The sequence below is a fragment of the Megalops cyprinoides genome, chromosome 15 (genome assembly GCF_013368585.1).
Source record: "Megalops cyprinoides isolate fMegCyp1 chromosome 15, fMegCyp1.pri, whole genome shotgun sequence".
Taxonomy (NCBI): Eukaryota; Metazoa; Chordata; class Actinopteri; order Elopiformes; family Megalopidae; genus Megalops; species Megalops cyprinoides.
In genome coordinates, this window is record NC_050597.1 from 12,367,738 (window position 1) to 12,389,694 (window position 21,957).

At 44.8% G+C, this 21,957-nt stretch overlaps 1 protein-coding gene across 2 annotated transcripts in view; it reads right to left on the bottom strand.

Moving 5' to 3' along the window:
• arid4b (AT-rich interaction domain 4B) overlaps nt 1–21,623 on the bottom strand; it is a 49,334-nt gene extending 27,711 nt beyond the window's left edge. For both annotated transcript variants that reach the window (XM_036546916.1, XM_036546915.1), the window contains exons 1-4: nt 21,452–21,623; nt 18,588–18,646; nt 5,163–5,273; nt 1,102–1,167 (exon numbers count right to left, since the gene is read on the bottom strand). In XM_036546916.1, the coding sequence (XP_036402809.1) occupies nt 1,102–1,167; nt 5,163–5,273; nt 18,588–18,593 (183 nt within the window). In that variant the 5' untranslated portion in view covers nt 18,594–18,646; nt 21,452–21,623. The remainder of the gene's footprint in view (nt 1–1,101; nt 1,168–5,162; nt 5,274–18,587; nt 18,647–21,451) is intronic.
• Between the last annotated feature and the right edge of the window lie 334 nt (nt 21,624–21,957).

The window sequence follows — 21,957 nt, forward strand, 5'->3', positions numbered from 1 at the left end:
GTGAAATCATGTTTGTCAATATTAGCATTGATCCATCAGTCATATTAACTGTAGGGATACCTACGAAATGCTAATCAAAATTGATTTTATAAAACAGTCATTAAGGTATATCTTGGAGGAATTTTAAAAATGTGTAACAAATCTCCAGATACCACAGGAAGCAATGCAAACTACTGCAATTGCACTTGCTGTTTAAAAGTAGAAAAGTGTTGTTTGTTTAAATTACACTGAAAAAGGAGGCTTTTTCATTGTGAAATCAAGCAGAACAGATGAATCCTCCGGTACAGAGTGACAATTAACAGAACACTCAAGAGCAGGGGTGCCGTACCAAGTGAAATATGAGTGTTACTGCATGTTTATTACACATTAATTGATTAATAATTCATATTTAACGCACACTTATTTCTTTAGCAGTTAACGACATTTTATTTTTATTCCCATTTTGTGAAATTCCGGAATATATCCTTGCACACGCCGTACTATTTCCATGCATGGTGACAGTTTCTGAAAAGGTAAAATAACTTAAGAGAGCACCTTCATTGCCAAAAGTGGTATACTACATGTCATACTTATTATGCCATGAGAGATTTTCCAGTAGCGCTAAGCGCTTTCCTACTGCACAAGTGACAGATCGCCCTGGAGATACTGCCTGGCCACACACACCTAGTAATCCTGCTTCAGTAAAGTGGACATATGGTGGGGAGAGTGTAAATGTAGAGAAGGCCAAGCTGACATCTCGTCAGCTAAAGGTGAGATTGGACACTACTGACCACTTTAAGGCAGCAATGCATCTCACGGCCCTCCATCTCCTCCGCTGTTCCACATCAGTCACTCGTACGCTGCTGGGTAGCAGCAGGCCCGGTTATGTAATTACTGTATTGAGCTGGACTGCAGACTCCCTGCCACGGCTGATAATACTGTCTGCTTGCTCCTTAAGAGACAGGAATAGCCCTGCCTGTCTGAACGGGGCTACATTTCAATTCGAGGAAAATTAGAGACAAATAAATACAGAAAAGCAGACAAAATGACTGCCTCCAGTTTGGCTGTGGGCCATAGCGTGGCCCTAGAGCCACTGAGTAGCACCTGTCCCCCCTGTCTTACCTTTAAAGGTCCTCTAATGTGCTCGTCATGCACCTCGCCCGTCGAGGAGTCGGGTTTAAAGGTCACCTGAGGAATGGAAAGCGTGGAAAAAAAATCAGTAAAAACAGCACATAAATATCCACTCCAAAGGCCCAGCATCATTGATTCTCCACATCACAGCCTGGTGACTTCAGAAATCGTCTCACTGCCACCCTGGGTGTGGAACAAACTGAGTGTCCTGGCTTGCAACCGCGAATAAGACCTTTTATCATACAAAGCCATTTCAAAGCGACGTCACCCACAGCGACGGAGCAATAGAGGGCATTCAAGGTTTACTCTATGACGTGTAGGTTACTTTTCAATACAGCGCCATTGTAAGCCTTTTCTAAGCCTTTTTTATTTTAAGCCAGATCTGACGAGGATTCAATGCTGAGTCTAGAAGGACACAGGAGTGCCGCCGCGTTTTCCTATTTAAGAATGTCACTCTGTGTGATTCCAGTACTGTGGAGGGCGGATTTTCCTCCATTCAGTAAAGCAGATGGGAAAAACACCATTGTTATAATTACCGCACTCCTCCATTGCTGGCACTCAACCCCCAAGCTCACCTCAGAGTCGCGAATCACGCAAACATACGCTGATAACATCAGCTCTGTCACACACTGAGAAGCCCTGATGGACCATCAACCCCTACTGTGGCTGTAATAACATATGGGACTGGGGGGGGGGGGGGGGGGGGGGGGGGGGAATCAACAGGTCCAGTCACAGAGCTGCCAGCCAGCAGAGGAGAGAGAGAGAGATCATCCCATAGAAAATACCAGAGAAAGCATTGCTGAGCCAAGCGAAGGTAGCAATCACTGCACCTAACTGAACCGGTTCTCTGTGCAGCCATCTATCTCTCAGCTTTGAAGTGCCACTGAACTAAACAGTTTATGAAACTGCTTTTGACGAAAGAGCGGCTCATATCTCTGATCAGTCCTTTTTTTAAAAAACATAAACGCAGGCCACTAGCACATTTCAACGAGACAGTTAACTAAGCCAGGCAGAGCATTATAGCAAGTTTTATAAAAGGCCAGGACTGCACCCTCAGCCTAAGCGTACTTCACTTTCCTCTCTTTCGGGGCTAGGTGAAACTTGTGAGTATCCTGCTTGCTCTTCTGAGGGCAAGACTCCTCACAAACGGTGACTCAGAGGTGTGGAACCCTCTGACTGCCGTGTGAGGAGCAGAACAGAGGCTGGTCTGTTGAATGCAGGGCTCAGCTCAGGTTTTTTCATTCCAAGTGACACGTTACTACTGTAAAACGATCCCTTATTCCTACACTACTGACTTTCAGACTTCCCCTTCTTATTGAACATCACTCTGAGAATGACCTCAGCCATCAGCAGCAACACTCGGACCATGGCTTGGTCAGCAGCTCCCTATACTACAAGCTTCACATCATGAGGCTAGACCATTAAAACTCTGTTAATTAAGGGATGCCTCATCTTACACATGAAATAAGCGTATGTTTTTTTTTTTCCTGTGGACTGACCTAGTCAGCTAGATCACCAAGTGAACAGCCACAACACAGACTGAGAACAAATAACGCAGAACCAAGCGTGGATAAGGTGGATCGATGCTCTTTTTTCATTGTGTTACAAAATAAAAGTATCTGTACATTACAGGTGACTATAAGAATAAAAAACTGGAAATATTCATAATCAAAGTGCACACCACATCTATGACTGGAGAGAGGCTCTGCATACTGACACGGATTACCTACTCAGCAAGCATTGTTTACAGCACAGCCCATGAAATACCCTTAGGGAAGAAATGAAAACTGACCGTTTTCAAGCAAGCGTCTGCAATGCTGTGCCTCCGCTTTGAAGGTAAAGGGGAGATGCCCTTTGAAAGGAAATAAGCAATTCCTCTAGGGGGCCGTTTAAGTGAAATCACTCCATCGCCAGCAACTTTATTTATTCAAATGGAGCCACTGACTGGACGGGACTTTGAATCGACTGTTGCTCCTGGCGTTAATCCGCTGCTGGCTGAAAGGCATGGCCTAAAACTCCAGGATCACTTCCAGCCTGCTTTCTGCAGGCCGTGCGGGTAACCAGAGGCATGACTCACAGGGCTGCTGTAAGGAGGACTGGCCGGTGGCTGCAGTGGGTATCTGCCCTGGCTAAAGACTCTGCAGTGGTCCTGCACTCAGAGGAGAACCGGGAGCCCACGCTTGACACAGACATCTTTCTGACTCCTGAAGGACAAGTCATCAGGTCAGAAGAAAAAGTAGAGCCTGTACACTACTCTAATGTTCCAAAAAGGGTCACATTCATTTGCACAATTTATCAGTGTGTTCCAATACATCTTAACCTTCTGGGAACATTACAGTAGTGTGAAGACTCTACTTGTTCTTGCAGCAGCTCCTGTCTCTTACAGCCTATTACTGAATAAAGAGCCAGTATAATGTTTTTTCCATCACCTCTAAGTGACGCAACAAAGCAAAGCTAAAAGTAAACATGCTGATTTCTTTTATTTAGTCCCCAGCGCTGCAGGAACCTCAGAAACATATGGCACTGGAGTTTGTGGAGGAGATGGATAAGAGGAGATTAATACAAAAAAGCCGCAAAGTCAATTCCAAGAAAATAACAGGATGACAACAACGTGTGACTAAATACCACACAGTCCCCATACTTAACATGCTACTGTAGCGAACCCTGCAGAAACAGACTGGGAAGATGCAAAAACACAACTTCAGCATGTGGCTGCGTTCATTTCTTCACGGGGCTCAAAACCCGAATCACATGTGACTTCCTTTAAAGCTCTTCTGCGTCTGTCAGAAGCTCACTTCCTGATAATTTGATTAAACCTCACGGAGTGCTTGCGCCTTCTAGGGCTCGGGCCAAATTTACAAGTAAACCCGTGATCAGGCTGTGGCGCTTCCTGTGCGGAACACAGCGTGGGTTTACTGATCCATGAACACGGTGGTCATTGTCCACCCCCAGGTCCTACGGGGCATCCGAAGAAAATGCCGGCAAGCCAAGACCACTTGACCAGGAGAGGCCTAATCGAGTGCCCGGTAGAGGAAAAGAGAATAGGGTCGGCCTAGGGTCTGCCGTGGGTTACGTCGCAGATTTGCAAAGAGCCACTATTCTGCCACCGTGTTGGAATACAGCGAGTCTCTTTATGGCATTAACAATGAATGGGGGTCGCTCACTGTCCAGCTCCTCTCACTCGATCCGATGATGTTTTTAACGCCAAATTTGGTGTGCATGTGCAGACGCACATTAGTACAGTCAGAAAATGAGCACATGCGCCAAATTTGGCCCTGATCCCCCCCCACCCCCCAAAAAAAAATCATTTAGTTGTGTGAAAATAATCAGGTCAGTCAGTGCTCAAGGCCTTGCTCCTCAGTGAGAACAAGATCAGAATTGGTTTGAGCGTTTCTACCGCGCAATGAAGCCTATTCATTCTGATGTTATAAATGGAACCAAGGTCTCCCCATCACAATGGCAGCAGGTGACGCCTGCCTGCCTGCACAATATCTCAGCTTACGCCGTGCCAACGGCTGCTGCAAATGCCATGTGAAACGGGTGGGAACCAGCCACACAAAAGGGGACGATTCTGCGCTCACGGGTGTCATCAGAGGCTGGATTGTGGCTGAGCAGTGGCAGGTGACATGTGGGGACCCCCCCCACTGCTGAACGCTTTCGAGTCTGAGTCGACCGGTTCTTGGTTTTCTTTGACGCGTGCTATCTAAATTCACAGAGACAGCCTCGCCCGGGCTCATTCGACACTGCCCTGAGTGAGAGGGCTGGAATCGGCCACGCCGCCTCCTCCAGTGGGGGGTTGTGTGAAACGGTTATTCTCCACGTCTGGTCTGCCGGAGAGTCACCTAAGGTTAGTGGGGACAGTCCATGCTCCGCGGCTTCTCCTGGCTTCTACAGAGGCGTGCCTACCTCAAGGGCTGTATATTAAGCATTCTACCTGCAGACTAACCTTTCAGGAAAGGAAAAAGACAGAAGCACCTGACATACTTCCAGGAAGGGTTGAGAAGGAAAGTGTGTTTCTAGGTGACGGCTGTCACGTTGAGTGACTGGCTTACCTTCGCCTTGACCAGTCTCTTGGCGGTTTTGATCTTGGCCTCACAGAAGGCCCCCCTGTACTTGGCGCTCACGTCCGTGCCCACAGTCAGGTAGGGGGGCTCCTCCAGGGTCTGGGGGGAGGGGAAAAAGGTGACAGGCAGCGAGTGACTTTCACACAGAAACAGAGAGGGAAAACAAGCATCTCCCAGACATGCACGACAACACCAGACTGGTAAACTGCATTTGGAGCTCCAGCCCACGCTTAGCCAGTCAGCTCTGACTTTCAAACATTTAGTCTGAACCCCACCAGTGCGCAAACGCCCCAAAACAACACTCACATTGATAACACTCCTGCACGCTTACTCACTATTTCTTCAGCCAGCAGCAGTCACAAGAGCTATTAGTCAGGCTGACAGGCTAAGTCTCTGACAAGGATCAGAAGCCAGTATCTATCAGTTAATGGAAACGCGGGGAACACGGCTACGCTGTACATCACAGCATTCGCGGGACTTGGCTGCCATTCCATTTTTCTACCTGCAAATTGCAGGGTTTCTGGCAGGTAGCTCACGCTCTGATAGCCCAGTTAGGATAGTAAATTATATACAATCACCCGAGTGCGGAAGGATAGCGGCCGCCCCCAGAGGCAGCCGGCCAAAGTTCATCTGCGCATCGCTGAGTTGAATCTATTCGGGGATTTTGGGGGGCTCAGTCCCACCTCCTAGCCCAGCACTCACCATAATGCCTCACGTCAAACAAAGAGATACCAGGAGATGTGCAACTGAGAAAGGGCTGAGCAGCATTTACCCTTCTCTCTTCCAAATTCCAACTCCAGATTAGGCTTAATTACACATTCTTCAGTTAAATGTTTGTCTGTTCATGTGGGAGACTGAACAGTCAATTGCCCTAATACCAGTCCACGAAAACATTTGTCCTAATATTTGAATACCTAACTGTGTGAAATGTACTGTAGTTATTTGGGTGACGTTACACACTGTTCTGCCTGATGGACACATTGGTGTTTGTGAGGGCGCAAACCCTGTGCATTTTATGGAAGTAGTTCATTTTTTTTGGCAAATGCAAGCGGACATGAGGAACAGATGAAAAGAACTAACCCAGCACTGTTCTGTAGCTGTACAGAACATTCCCACTGTCTTAGCTGCACTTTCCCTCATTCATACAGTCAGTGAGTGAGTCAGAGAACAAGGGGCAGTATCATTTCTAGGGCTGCTTCGTCAGGAATGAACACACACACACACACACACACACACACACACACACACACGAACACTCGCATGCACACGCACACAAATCATCCCTCCATCCTGTCAATATTTAGCATCATGAACAGACAGCCTTCCGACAGTGAGGCAAGCATTTACTCACAGTCCATTTACGATCAGGAATAGTGCTCCCTGATCCATAGCTGTTAACGTTTGCCCGTTCAGTCTGCTCTGCTGGCACAGAGCAATGTGCTGACTGAGACAGCCTCCATAATTACAGGTCCTCTCCCCATACACTGTCATTCAAGCAAGGTGGAGACTGTCACATAAATGCTTGGTAAGTTACCATTATATTAAAAACACTAAGAAGCAGCCCCATCTTTTATGAGGAAGTCCATCCACAGATTTAACAAAGCTAGCTGAACAGATTCCACTCAAAACAAATAGTGTCAACATTAGAACATTTAACCAAGTTCACAATATTCAAGCTGGCAGTACTAATGACATCTGTAATACACCTTTTAGATACATTTGACAGAAATATTAGTGCTATGCTACTATTGTTCTATCCTTGTTCCAACAGCGCATAAGAATATGAATGTGGTCTAGTACAGGGGAGCTAAGTGGCATTCTTTCTGCTGACAATGTGCGTATTCATTATGCAGCAAGCTACTCTAATCAGATTAGTGCCAAGCAATGGGGAAAAATATGAAAAGGTCATGTTACATACAGCACAAAAGGAAATTAAACATTTAAACAAATTACCAAAAAAATACAGCAAGGAGCCATAACTCCTTGAAAAAAAAATTGACGTTTTGTTTGAAAAAGGGGCTTTGAAATCAGGGTGACTCACCATTGAAGGCTAGTTTCTCACGTTTGAGTTTGGTACAAAAAGAACTGGTCAGTTGTGGTTTTCAAAAGCACAATCTCAAACATTGATTTTGAAATGGCTTGCTTTGAGGGAAAAGAATTAATGAGCATGAGAGCTCACCATGGCGAGAAGGTGTGGTATACTGGACCAGATGGGTCCAAGCAAAGAGAAAAATATCAGTAAGGCATTAAATACAGGTTTACTGTCACCTGTAAAAGATATTCCTTCCAGTTTTAAAGTTAGCCTGCAAAAAACTTCTCAAAATAGAATAATTTTCGCAGGTGACAAAATATTTTATGCCCTGATTTTTTAAAGTCTTTACTTCAAGCAGATTGTTCTCTCTCAGAGAAAATAAATAAATAAAAAAAACACAAATAAGCAAGTATGACTAGGATTTTCACAAAAGACAACAAAATATTTCTGATTCCTAAAGCCCAGGTTGAGGGTCAGGTATAGTCTCTCTGGTAAGGGCATTTCACTGCTTGAAAAATGCATTTTTCACAACACTGCACCCCCAATGCCAGACAATACATTAGCGTGCTATATTTAGACAAGGACGACTGGAACAGGGAGCAACTTTCTCAGCTACGCTTTCTTCTCAAACAGAAGCAAACAGAGCCACATACGATCACTTCCCGTCCGTCAACGATAGGTCCAGGAGGGGGTTTCACAAACAAAGCCAGCTGGACTGCGGCACCCTGCCGACACAACTACACAACTAACGTCAAAGAGAATTAGCCCGGGTATGGTACAGTGCTGGAGAGACAGGGCTCTACTTGGGGTACCGTCCCCAATCTGCCTTTGCAGAAGTGGCGCAGTGGAAAGAGGGCAGCCTGGGAAATTTCCAAAGAAGCTCTGCAGGGCAAAAGAGGCGGACTCCACTCCACCAAGACCCCTGCACATCTCCCGCTCAGGACTTAAAGGCGCACATATTCGTAGCTCCCAGGTTTTTTTTCTTCTTCTTCCCCCATAAACGAAACGTCAAGTCCCTCTGCTTTAGGCCGTGTCTTGAAATACTTCTGCACCAGGAATAGCATTTCAGATCTCTGAGCAAACCGTTCAAGTGTGACACTACACAGTCCTGAAGAATTCCTAACGTACCATTCCGAGGACCTGGCATTAGCACACTAGGCCTGGAGGCCGATGGCGTTTTGGGCCTTGTCAAAGAAAAGAAAGCCCGCACGTACGTGTGTGTGTGTGTTTACTGGTACCATCCTCTGTGAGTAAGAACTCCTCTAGCACCCTGCTCTGCAGCATGGCTCAAAAGACATTGTAAAACCTTAGGTCACTGTATCTTGCCAAGTTCGCACAACTTTAATTTTCCGCCACACCATCCGAGTTCACACAAACCAGGATTCCTGGCGGAGCAGGAGGTTTGTGACGCTCCAGCAACTCTGGATCAGGGCTCTTTAATACCCGTGTGCACCGACTGGCACAAGCATGCTTTCTCAAACATCCTGGACAAGCAGCCAGAGAGCCAAGCACTTCCTGTGCCTTTCAGACTGAAAGCCTTAACACGCCACCACTCAGCTGTTCATTTAGCACAGACACACGCACACACACACACACACACACACACACACACACACACACACACACACACACACACACACACACACACACACACACACACACACACACACACACACACAGAGTTCTGTCGGATAACCTACTCTCAGCCACAGCCCCCCAGGACCATACAGGGTGCAGTGTGGCAGACACTCTCCCTGTCTGTCTCAGATGCACAGGTCCTGCAGTCAGACACACAGATGTTCACTTGGGTTTCTTTCCATCCGCCATTTTGGCTGTGCCAGAATTTAGGCTGTAGTCTTACGATGAAATGCTGCAATTCAACCACCCAAGTTATTATCCCCATATCCCCATTGTATTGTTCCCTCTGAGGCTTCTTCTCATTCAGTAAGTCCTGTGTAAGAGTGCGGATTAGAGATCAGCTACAAGAACCCAGTCGGCCCCCATCCCCCCCCTCCAAAAAATCCACCACCACCACCACCATCCTTGGCACTGCCAGAAGTAAATTGATATCACAGGGTAGAAACGGGAAGTCTGCTGGATGATGTCAGCAGGTTGCCGCATTGACAACTGCTTCAGCTGAAGCCTGCGTTAGCCCATTCCACGTGTGCAGGGATTCCTCATCAGCTGAGTGACGGCTCACATGTGCTTGTGACCGAGGTCAGGTCTGCCGCCGACGGTGTGTGGGGGACATCTTGGTGATAGGGAAGATAAATGGTGTGACCACAGTATGAAAATGTTCAGCCCTATTATTTTATATGTGTCTTTTAACCTTGTGCCTGGTGTGAAGACACAATTATAGGTCTTCTACTTCCTCCAGGGATCTACTTCTGCCAATATGTGTGTAATTACACAGTGCATGAGCAGGTGTGTCTGGCGTTATTGGAGAGTCACCAAGATTGTGGAAAAAGCTGTAGTGACTGACCAACATCTCTTTAGAATGCACAAGCATACCGCAAAAAATCAATCACAATGCAAAATGCAAAATCATTACATTCACAATGAATTTACTGTTTATATCTTTTTTTATTAATGAATTTCTCTTTACTCAGGTTTAAATGTAAACATCTGAGAGTGATTCCACTGTTTCAGATCCTAATGCACACTGGAAACATTGTTTCATGTGATGTGTGGCTGTGTTTGTAAAAAATGAGGCTCTGAATGATAAGGTGAGTATTTTGCATTTTTGCCTCTTTGATTAGGATAGTGGCCTTTGAATGACCTGTGGGGTTAAGGAAGTTATCTCTGCCAAAGAACTGCCACAGATGCACCGTCCGTTTTTAATAGCCATTTATTTGTAAACTGTCATATGAGAACTGAACGCATACCGATCACAAAAACAAAATTCTTATCAGCAGACACAGGAGCTTTTGTTCAGCTTTTGAAGTTGAAATAAAGCTAAAATTAAGTTACAAAGGCAATTGTTACTTTGGCTAATCTGAAAAAGAGCTTGCATTCCAGGATGGAGTCATGAACACAAAAACAGTCTCAAAACACAAAAGGAAGAAAATGATAAACCTTTATCACTTTGCCATGTTTAGGATTGCACTTCTGAAGAGCGGACACATCATTCTGCCTTAAAATTACTTTGTGGTTAATCTACACTATGTTCTTGAGAATCCTTGGTTCTTATGATATCCTAAATGGTGGGATTTAGCTCCAGGCATCAATCACAGAATTTTTTTTTTAAAAAACTCATTGTTTTCCTAGTTCAGAGCAGCTGCTCTAGTCTAATGAAGAACGTACACTTTTAGCACACTGCACATTTCTCCGGCTCAAACAATATTCACACTATAATCTTCTCAGCACAGCACAGAAAGCACAACGGTTAATTAGAGATGATGAACAGCTTCAGGGCGATTGTTACCTTCAAACAATTGGCAAAGACAAATCGACTAAGACATGGCACACTGCTGAGCTGTCCCTGGCATCCATCTAAGCATAAAACATGGCAAACATGAACGGCACTGAAACAGCGTGGACACCAACACAGCATCAGTACATATTTACCTACACTTATTCATTATATATATATGTATATAAAAACACATATTTGTCGGCTTTAACAGCAGACGGCTCTATTCAGGGTCACTGACTCTACTCACGGTTTATTATCCAGTCATACAGCTGGATATTTTGGCATGTTCCTCAAGAGCTGCTTCACCTAAGAATCAGCTCAGAAACCTTTGGGTTAACAGCTCAATTCTTCTAACATTACAACACTGTCCCAAAGAACTGCCACTAGAATAAAAACTGCACTGGACCAGTTTGTGAAGGGGAAAAAAAGAGTCACAGCAGTGCAATTTTAGTAATGTTCAGTGATACTTTAATAGAATTCAGTATTAATGCTAAAACTTTGACTCCCCTCCACGCGTAAGCCTCGACAAGCCGTGAAGCATGTTCATTCAGCTGGATTACACCTTGCTGTGCCTTCTCCCTCAGGCAGTGGTCTGGACAGCCGCAGTGGTAGAGCAGTACTGAGCTGAGAATGAGCGCGGAGCAGGACTGGCTGGGTCCTGGCCCACACTGACGCCAAGGCACTTAATAGCAGCCTGCCAACCCCGGCGCGCCCCCCTTCGCATTCACTGTGAATAAAGCGCTCTGTTCGGGAACCGCATCAGCAGCCCCGAGGAGGCCCAGCTCTGGCGGACAACTCCGTTTCTTAACAAGAAAACAGAAAATGCGCATCGCCTTTCAGCGAAAACCCCAAAACATGAGACTGTAGGGGAAGACAGCTCTACCATGGTGGACACACATTCCACGTGGGAAGATCCTGTGTCCCAAATGCCTCTTTTACAGCTTTGCAGGAAGTACCTCAGGCAAAGAGGTGAGAGAGCAGCGCACTGACCTCATGCTGATGTCCTGTCAGCAAAGGGCATCGTCAAAGGGAACGAGCAAGGGCTGGTCACCTCAGATCACTGCACTTTATTTCTCGCAGTGACCGGGCCGACAAGTGTTTTGCGCGTTGACCGCAGGGCAAAGAGTTTAATTTGGTTCTTTAGCCCAGAAGCTCATTTGTACACACTGCTGTCCAGGCTAATGATCCCCCAGACCGTACAATGCTCAGACATTGATTTCCTTGACCAGGGCGGCCGTAGGGGGGGTGGGGGGGAGAAATGAAATCCTGCTCGGGCTGATATTACAGGAGGAAAGAAGGCTGTGGATTTCCCGGCCTCCACCGCAGAGTCGGGGTGGGCTGGGGAGGCACGGGGCCAGGGCTTCAAAAGGAGCACCAAAGCGCCTGAGAAGCAGCGGTCAGCTCCCCTAATCTCGACAGGCCTGGCCTGATAACACAGAAAACGACGGACTTATCCGCCGGGTGTCTGGACGGAGACGCCACAGAGGCTAACAAGCTGCAGAGCCGGGGGGATGGTGGTGGGGGGAAGGGGGGGATCCCTCAGGAGTCTCTGAGCGCAGCTCTGCCGTACGGGGCGGTGAAGCCAAAACTCGTTTTTACGTTGACATAATCCAGGGCTTACGCTGCCTTTGGACATTTTGATTTTGCTGAAAGGAAAATGTGAGTAGCGGTCAGGGTGCTTTTTCTTTTGCACAGGAGGAGAGCGCTCAGGGGGCCGTTTCTCCCTGGGCAGCCCACTGCTGTGGCTACAAAGGCCTGCCGAGAAACAGACACATCTCCATTCCAAGGAGGCACACCGCATGCATGCACACACACACACACACACACACACACACTTGCCCTTGCTTACCAGTCAAAGGAAAATGCATAACTCCTAACTGTCATTTTAATCCGTTACAAAGACATCACTGGTTTCAATGACACACCCCACCCAACACTGCCACCATCACCACCAAAGCGCAAGAGGGCATTCCAGGAGTTCCTGTCCTGCTCCCATGCAAACCAGAACAATCATTTTTCAGTATTCGTTACAGTGTGGCTTCTCACTTAAAACTGCCCTGACAAAAAGACCCATTCAACCTCCGATCCCTCTCGAGGGCCACTCAGGACTTTCCGGAATGTTCACTCGTGCGCTCGGTAAACAAACGGCAGGGCCACCGGACACTCAGCGGCACGGTTCCTGCCCCTTAGGGGGAAATCGATGCTGATTGTTCTTCACTTTAGGAACCACGGCTGATGGACAACTACAAACTAACTAGACTGAAAGCTCACGTCTCTCCCTGAAGCCCCCTCGGCCCGGGCACAGCAAACTGCACTGCTCCCCCTTCCTGCCGGAAACTGCAGACCAGCCAGTGACTTCACACCAAACTTCAGAATAGGTATTAGCATTATGAATATCATTTATTTATTTGGCGCACGTTCTTACACAAAGCAACTTACAAGGCCATCCTACATACAGACACATAGTGCTACGAAAGCTTAAAACGATCATGAAAGAAAACCTCTCTCTCATAACATAGGAAATACAATGCACAAAAACAGGCATTGGCAATTCAGGGCGGCAGTCTATCTGAATGTTTTCCAGCCTTCTTTGTTCACCTATCACTACTGGTGTGTAAAATGCGTGCCTGTTATTCTTCCATGTGAGTGAATACGGCCGTGACTGAAGGGCCACTCCCAGCACAGGAAGCTCTCCTCGCTGCTGCACAGACTTGCAATCAGAGTTCTCCAATTGTTCAGACCTCCACACAAACTCCTGCAGTTGTTGGGACTGGAAGTGTTTTCCACAAAACAGCTTGTTCAGATATCAACGGAGGGAGCAAAGCAAGGTCTTGTTTTTCAGGACGAAAGCCGACGGGGTAGAAACTTGCACAAAGCTCTCATTCTGAAGGTGCACTCCGGGCGCTTCTTGCACGAGTCTCTCTTGCATGCAACGCGGCATCCGATGCAATGGGGTCTCCACGCGCAAAGCTTACACCAGTCCTCTGAATAGTGCTCACTGTATGAGCGTCACTCAGCTGGCGGTAATTCAGCAGGGCCTGATAAGCAGTGTGAGGGCATGACAATGGCGCATCTCGTAACTAGGGGTGGGCGATATGGCAAAAACATCATATCACGATTTTTTCAGGCAGGATCACGATCCACGCTCTTATCACAATTCTTTTTCATGTTGGTTTTTGAGACTATTTTGCAAGTTACTGAACAGCACAACCAAACTAATTTCCCTACCATAAATCAGCTGTTGTAGCAAAAAACTGCTTTGACGTTTTGAATTTTGTGTTGAATCTTGTCGCGGCATTCAGGGGATAGCTGTTATTGCTCTAAAAATAGCTATTCGATATACGGCAATGGCTATATCGCCCAACCCTAGTGTAAGTCCACTTGCTTACATTTGTCTTTCTAGACTGTAGACTGCACAAGCCTGCAATTTCAATTCAACTTCATCTTCAGTGAGTATGCAGCCGGCCCGTGAATTGCATGGTTAACCGACTGGCGAGTAATTCATGAAAATGGCTGAAATTTGGCTTCTCCTCTTCTAAAGTAAGCAGTAAAAATACAGGTGACAGCTCTCCTGCTGTTGGGGAAGGTGCAGTAAATTATGAAGAGGGGAGAATGCATGTTCCAGCCAGAATGGAGATGTACAATGTATCTTTTCTCCCTCGGCAGACTTGAATCCAATTCCAGCAGAGCAGACTTTCAAAACCAGACCCATCACATCTTCACGTTTATCATTTCTTTCGCTGCCGGGGATAGTGTACCCTCATAAATGGCATTATTAAAATTCCTAAAGCTTTGCATTAAGAAGACAGGCACATAACAGAGAAAAAGATGCCTACACATTTCCCCTCTGAACTTTTCTATAGGAGGATCATGTTACATTACCAAACATTGTGAAACGGAAATGTAATTTTCCACAAGAGTGCACCATTTTTAGACACACACAGAAAACAACAGAGTTAGCTAGCAAGCTAAACTGAGCTGTGGCCATGCTTCTTTAGCTAGCTGTAGCTGTTATCTAGTTAGCTAGCTTCACTGTTGGCTAAGCTACTCAGCTGTCAGTTAACTTTTCACATACACGGCTACATGACTTACAGCAGTTGTTTTATTTGGTGTCAACAAAGTCACATGAAACAATCTCTTCTGTAATCTCATAAGAATGCATCCTGGAAAGAGTTCACACATGCTCTTTATAAGTGGTTCTATTGCATTAAACACATTGGTTTGAAGAAATGTATGGAATGGAAATTCCACCATGTCACACTTCAGCGAGGCCAAGTTTTAACTGGATGTCATTATTTGGTACATGAACTGCAATGCAATTAGATGAATTTTCCTGAGCTTCTTTGTTAGAGGAAAAAGCATGCATTCTGAATTCTTGCAGAAAAACTGACAAAATGCTTGAGCAAAATTAAACTTAAAACTAATCCTGTAAAAAACAAAAGACAAAAATTGCACTGCATTAGAACTTGCTGTAATTTCTGTTAAATAACTTTAAGGTGATGTGAAGATCAGTAAATCAGTGCTAAATGGGTCCAGCATCAGCGCAGTGTGACACCCTGAAACACTATCACATACTCCCGCTCCATGGGTGAGGCAGCAGCGGGTTGAGCCCGGCCTGGGGACTCGTTCTGAAAGGGCAGGGGCTGCAGAGTGTGAAGACTGTGATCATACGCCAGTCATTCTGGAATGGCTGTAGGGTGACCGGGCTGCAACATGAGGGCCACCGAAACATCCTGAGTCAGCTGACTCGAGCAGGTAAACGGGGCACCTTGGACATCCGGCAATCACGAGTCCCCACAAGCAGAAAATGATTATTTGGCTTTTCTGTCTTTATTAAAACAGAAATCATGACACAGCAGAACCAACACCAGCTGTGATTACTTCCTGATGCTTTTAACTGTGCTGATTTTTTTAAAGTGAATTGCTCACAGGGGATAAAGGGGTTCCAAGCTCCTTCATGAGAGATGCAAAGCCACATATGAAATGAATGCAGACCACAAAGCACAGAGCCTCTCTCTGCCTGTGAGCAACACAGAGGTGACTGTGCCTGTGATATTAGAGATGGTACACAGGAACCCATGGAAACATCACTCACAGACAGCCAGAGTCTGTCTGAGCCTGCGGTTGGATCTGTACCCATACCTTCACAATAACACACATCCTCTGTAGGTCAACACTTTAATGGGTGTAACTTCTTTACGGACAAAATACACATATTCCATACTAAGCAAAGCTTGTCCCATTACATGCAAAAATGATGGGATACTCAAATGTGTTCACTTCACAAAACTGACCATCAATGTAGTAAAAATAAACCACTCCGCCCCCTAATCTAATAATGCCAGGGAACAAATGCCAAATAAAGACACAAGGAACAAGGATGTGGGGGCAAAAATAAGTTTTTTTTCCCACAATGTATAATCCTGCCTTGAATCAGCTCTTTGTCTAGGCTCCGTAGTCACTTCAATATGTGCAACCAGCATGGCTGGGTCATTTGGGCGTGTGACATAACTACATCGGGGAGAACTGCTTGAGGCAAAGTAAGAACACTTTTCCGTATTAGTAAAGGCTGAAGTGTTTTAAGCAACTCATTTAGCAGAGAGTGCTGGTGTTACTAAAATGCTGTAGGGCGCAAGGGCATAGTATGACCCATGAATCATGAATACACAAAAGAGTATCTTCCTTTCCCTCAAACACCTGAGTTCCAGGAAAATAAGCATTTTAAACCATAGTCATGAGTGTTCATAGCAAAAATTGCATGAAGTGGAATTTTAAATGATTTTAAAAGTTTTTTTCTGACCATTTCAATTATTCAACCATTCAAAATATCTTTCCCAACTTATAATTTCAATCAATGCAGAGTGTAGCCCTTTCAATCAATATTAAACACAACTTGTAGCTGTCTTCTTCACCATGGCATTTAAAAGAGGAAACCAAAAATCCAACAAAAGGTAAGAGTTTTTGCAGTCATTTTTAGGATGAATGAAGCAGTCTGTACATTTCCAAATTTAAGGATATATCAGACAGCCAGTCACAAATAATTGTAATGCTTGTTTTATTAGGCTTGGGAAAAGTCTAAATCCTTGTAATTATGAATGATGGCTACCTTCCTTATTCAAAACAACTCTCACGTCACCTTGCAAAGTAGTACACAACACACTCATTACTGATGCACTCCTGTGTAAGGGTATCTCTGGCAGAAGTGTTTTCATGCGAGAGTGCAACAGTCATGTGGAAATTATCCACCAGTTTACAAGCCTTGTGCCTGTGTGCTGTTCACTGCCTGTTGTAAACTGGAAACTACTGTATGTGGACTTACGGGACAAGTGTCAATGCAACGCATGCCTGAATCACGATATTGAAACTGTTGAAAGCGCTACTCTGCCAGTGTAAATACAGCCTAAGGAAGGAAAAACAAACAGAGCAGCCCTAGTCCAAGATGCCATACCAAGCAGAAAACATAACGGCTGGGTCTGGTTGGTTATAACTCAATTTGTGGATACCCTGAGGAACACTATTGCTCCGCATGTGGTTTTGCGCTGATGAAAGGATAATGGACTTTCTTTAATGCTAAAACAGGCATCTTAAGAGTGTATTCAGTGTCACAAACACATACACTCAGACAAACACATTAATCTCCCACCTGAACAGAAGAGGTGGGGCTACATACATACAGCTTACCCATGACTTTTTTAGTCTTAATTCTGCGTTCACCACATCCCAGGGTTTTCGATTAAAACTAATACAACATAGTCCTCACTGAAACATCCCCCTCCCCACAGGAAAAGAAAAAATTTGACCCCAGATCCAGAACCCCTTGCATCCTGCTCACATACAGTGAAGTCACAAGTCAGAAGTCAACTTCAGACTGTCCTAAACCTGCGTGCCATTACAGAGACACCAAGTTTCCGTATACCTAAACTGTTTTTTTCTGTCCATCTAAAAATGAAATGTAAGGCAGAGTAAACGCTGCAGGCAACCGTTCTGCTAGACCAAATATAAATAAAACACAATTCCACCCCCCCCCCCCCCCCCCCAACCCCCCCGCCTACTTTCATGTCAGTCCAGCGGCCAATAGGACAAATCCTGCAGGTAATAACCTAGCAGCCAGTTACCATGGAAACAAAAGCAAAGCCTGCACACGCTGTCACAAATACAAAGTAGCAGCACCGAGGCTTCAACTTTATGATTTAATGACAAAGAAATGCAGCGGGAATATAAGCTCCGCGGCAGCGCTTTTACGGTGCATCTCTGAACCCTTCACCGTTCACGCAGCAAGAAGAAGCGAAAAAGCAATTTACGCATGCTACATTAAGACGATCAACTCTTAATCTACAGTACGCACTACACCTCCATAGCAGTGTGCGAAACTGTGTATACCGGGAGCTGTTTTTTCCCAAAAATCTGCCAACTAACCATCATACAGCAGCTAGAAAAGTAGAACACTTGAGGAAAAGTTCTAAAATGTCTTTTACCTGTAGCGAGACCCGTGAATAGAAAGATTAAAGCAGACTCAACTGTACACGTGAGAACGATTAAAATCTAGGCCTAATTTATATTCCGTGACAGTATAGCAACATTAAGCTGTTAGTAGCCTATTACATGTATTAGTGATATTCCTATGTACGTCCTCAAAAAAGCCTTAGTCTGACTTGAGTCATTGAAATAAGTCACACATTAAAGTCAGTTGTCTGAATCAGTTTAAAAAATTAAACTAACGTCGATCATACCACCTTTCTTTCTTGCTAAAAACTGAGACCGACATGAAAATAACAAGACAAAAAAATGATGTTTTGGGCGATAAATTCAAGTCAGAACTACGTTTTCAAATACACACGTACACTTTGCCTTTTGAGCCATTCGTTATCAACTCTACAGAATTATACAAGGGGCGCAAGGAGACGGCGAAGGTGCCAGCGAACCTGTACGTAAACTCAGAGCCTTAACAGAGTGGTCATGCTTTTACCTTCATTTCCGCTCAGCAATCTCTCCTCCTCTTGATGGGGCAGCCCGTCACGCCTGCAGCTACAAAAACACATACACATATTTTGAGTTAGGAATGCTGAGAGCATGAATCGGAATACATTTTACTCACTGTTGGTGTGGGAGCGCAAGCACATGAATCTCGAACAGACGCGATTTATTCACATAAAATCAAAGCCATGATACAGTGGCGCACCTTCACAACTCCATTTTAAAGGAGCACAACTGCTTTAAGACTAAAGAAATCACGATGATTAAGTTGGAAATATTCCACGAGCATGACATCACCGCGTAGATCTACACTGTCATAACACGATCTAAACCCCTTAAGGCTTAGTCTAAACAAGGGGGTTAATATAGACGGCGACCAGCGATTCATTTAAAAGGAATCGAAACGCAAATTTTATTGAGTTACACTTCCAACACGCTTACAGTCGTTTTAATAGAAGCCCGTGCGTTAGAACTGTGCACAATGAAAAATGCAACAGTCAACGTAGAGCACAATCAGCACTTGCGCTCATTGTAAAATGTAACCAGCAAACCACGTTACCAGTCTCTTTTCAAGCTCGATCTTAAACATGTCAGTTTGTTGTGTTTATTTACTTGAAACTGCGATTCAAAAAGAACGTTGTTCAAAATAATTGCGCCGATCTGGGAAAAGAGGTAGCTATCCAGCCGTTCAAATCTCAAATTTCATTAAAAAGGACGTGTGGTTGTTCTAACATGTCAGTGTTGTGATATGCCGTTTTCTTCCTTGTCTGCATGGAAAATATCTAAATTGGAAATGACATCTGATGTATTTGACTTGTTTATGCCTTTCCTGGTGGTAAACTGTCGAGAGCAAGGGCTGATCATTTCAATTAGGAAACATTTGCAGCTGTTTATGTAATGATCCCGAGCAGTTACAATTTCAGCGTGATTTTCCAGTCGAGAAAGGGCTCGCAGAATACGCCTAAATTGAACCCATTCTACCGTGTAGTAAACTGACAGTGCATCGACAAGTACAAACCGCTCTTGGACAGATTAAAACTTAAGATCCATATCATTTAAACAGCGCAGAAAATCCCATTTCAAAAACTACTGAGGAACAGGTTAGCGTGGTATCCGTCTACTGCTGCGCTACGGCAGAGTGGATGACGCCATTTCTGTATCACACACAACAGAAACAGTTCAACAATCCGACACAAGCGCAGAAGAAAAACAACGCGTCTACAAACTATCACGTTCGCAGTACATTCGACATTGTCATCTGTTTTTTCGCAGACAAGTCTCGTTTGACATGCCATTCCTTTTCAAGATATAGGGAGGATAGCTATCCTGCTAGTGACGGGATAATTTGCTTCGTTTCCTCTCGCCAAGTCCGGCAGTGGCAAAGCTCTGGGTGCTCGCTACTGTAGCGAGCTGTCGCAGACGAACGAAAAACGCGCTGTGATCTTTTGCAGGAATCCCTTTGCACCAGATCCAAGCAATCAGCGTCGACGGGCTCTCGCACTGAATAAGGGTGTCATCAGAAACAAACTTATTTTTTTTCAATGGCAGTGCAACTAAAGCAGAGATTCCCTTGTTTATAAGAGAAAGGACCTTGTACCCTGTAGGCGAGCTAAACAGCTAGCCAAATCCCTGTCGGTTGAAAACCACCGTGTCGAGTTGCCGTCTAACAATAAAAATGGACAAGCCCTTTCCGAACAAGGTCAAACAGTGAAAAAGTAATATTACAGCTCGATAGCCCTTAAAATCATTAATCGTTTGGTTCATGAAACAGAGACGCTTACAGTGCAGTGTAACAGCAACATTCATTTGACGAAGTACTAGCCAGTGGTACAATGTCACCCCACATAATCTAATCCAGTCCTTGCTTGCCCGACTCCACCGAGCAACCAAGTAGCTAACAAACACCTAAAATAAAAAAGGACATATGTTGCTCGACAGTCAGACAACTAAACGCGACGTGTCATCTTTTGTTTTCACTTGACAGGACTTGTGCATTAACGCCAGGAACACATACTCGCTATAATTTTCAGTCCACTTTGTCCTGTGTCGTTTTAAAAACGATAAACGCTCCTACAGCGTACCTAGAGGAAGTAACTAGCTAAACTGGTCGAATTTCAAGAAAGAAAAACAGAGAAATGAAAGAAATAGCACCAACCATAACATCTATAGTCAGCAATCATACAAGCATAAACTATCTAGACTATATAAGGCAGCCACCTAGCAAGTCTAACAGTAGTTAGCTAGATTCATATTAAAGGACAAAGGCAATGGAACATCTGATCGCCTCACGAAAGATAGCTAATCCTGGTTTGTTGGGCATGGATTCACGGTAGAAAATACATCTAAAGCTCTCGCTCTCTTTCGAAAACGCGTTTTCAATCACGATGTGGCTCACTTTACCTTATGTAAGCCTGCCCCGAGACAGTCCTTTCCTTATCAGTTATTTGATGCCGAACACATCGAAAGAGAATGTTTCCCGAATTCCACCACTTCTGCCTCTATACAGTATTAACAATCAAGGCAGCCAGCCAGCTACATAAGTGATCAATGGTGTTACAACGTTAGTAGAAAATGTTGCGTTGTAGCTTGCTAGATTTGCAAATACACACATATAAATGCACGAACAATGCATAGCAAGTTGGGTTTCCAGCTAGAGGCAGCTAGAACTGTTTTCTTGCTAGCCAGCAACCTCGTCCATGGAGTGTTGGTTTTAACAAATGCGCTGCTTCAGGTCTACCGAGCCAAATTCGTGTCTATAACTGTGCTTAACGTGCTATTTTTGAATCGTTAATAATTTCACATAGTTTCTCTCTTCTGCACTGACAATCTATTAAAATAATTCTGTCAAATTCTTACCTATTAAATGAAGTTCGTAGAATTTGCTTCTTTTGTAAAGTTGGTGAAATAATTTAATCATCCATAAGATCAAAGGGCAATATCGACGTTTTTGACTGTTTTAATGTTTTCTGCAAATCCAGGGTCGGTGTCAGGATGCGAATCCGCCACGGTCGTGCTTCCTACCGGACTCTCTTTCTTTCTATGCTGCTCTCGCCTTCTGAAACTGACTGATGGACACACAAAACCACCCATAGCTCGACGTACCCTCACCCATTGGTTCCCCTGTGCCAGTCGCCGCCCTTAGGGCTGTATCATTGGACGGCCTTAGAAAGAAAATGACGTTATTTTCTAACGGCGCTATGGAAACATTGGATCAGGGGTAGCTGGGAGATGTATTTGTAAAGAATGAATTTGTGTCCCTGAACGAGATTATTTTTGAAGAGCTGAACAAAATAATAAAACTACAAATCCCAGAAAGCCCCGACTGGACAGGCGCATTGAAAAATAGACTAACATCGTGTGCC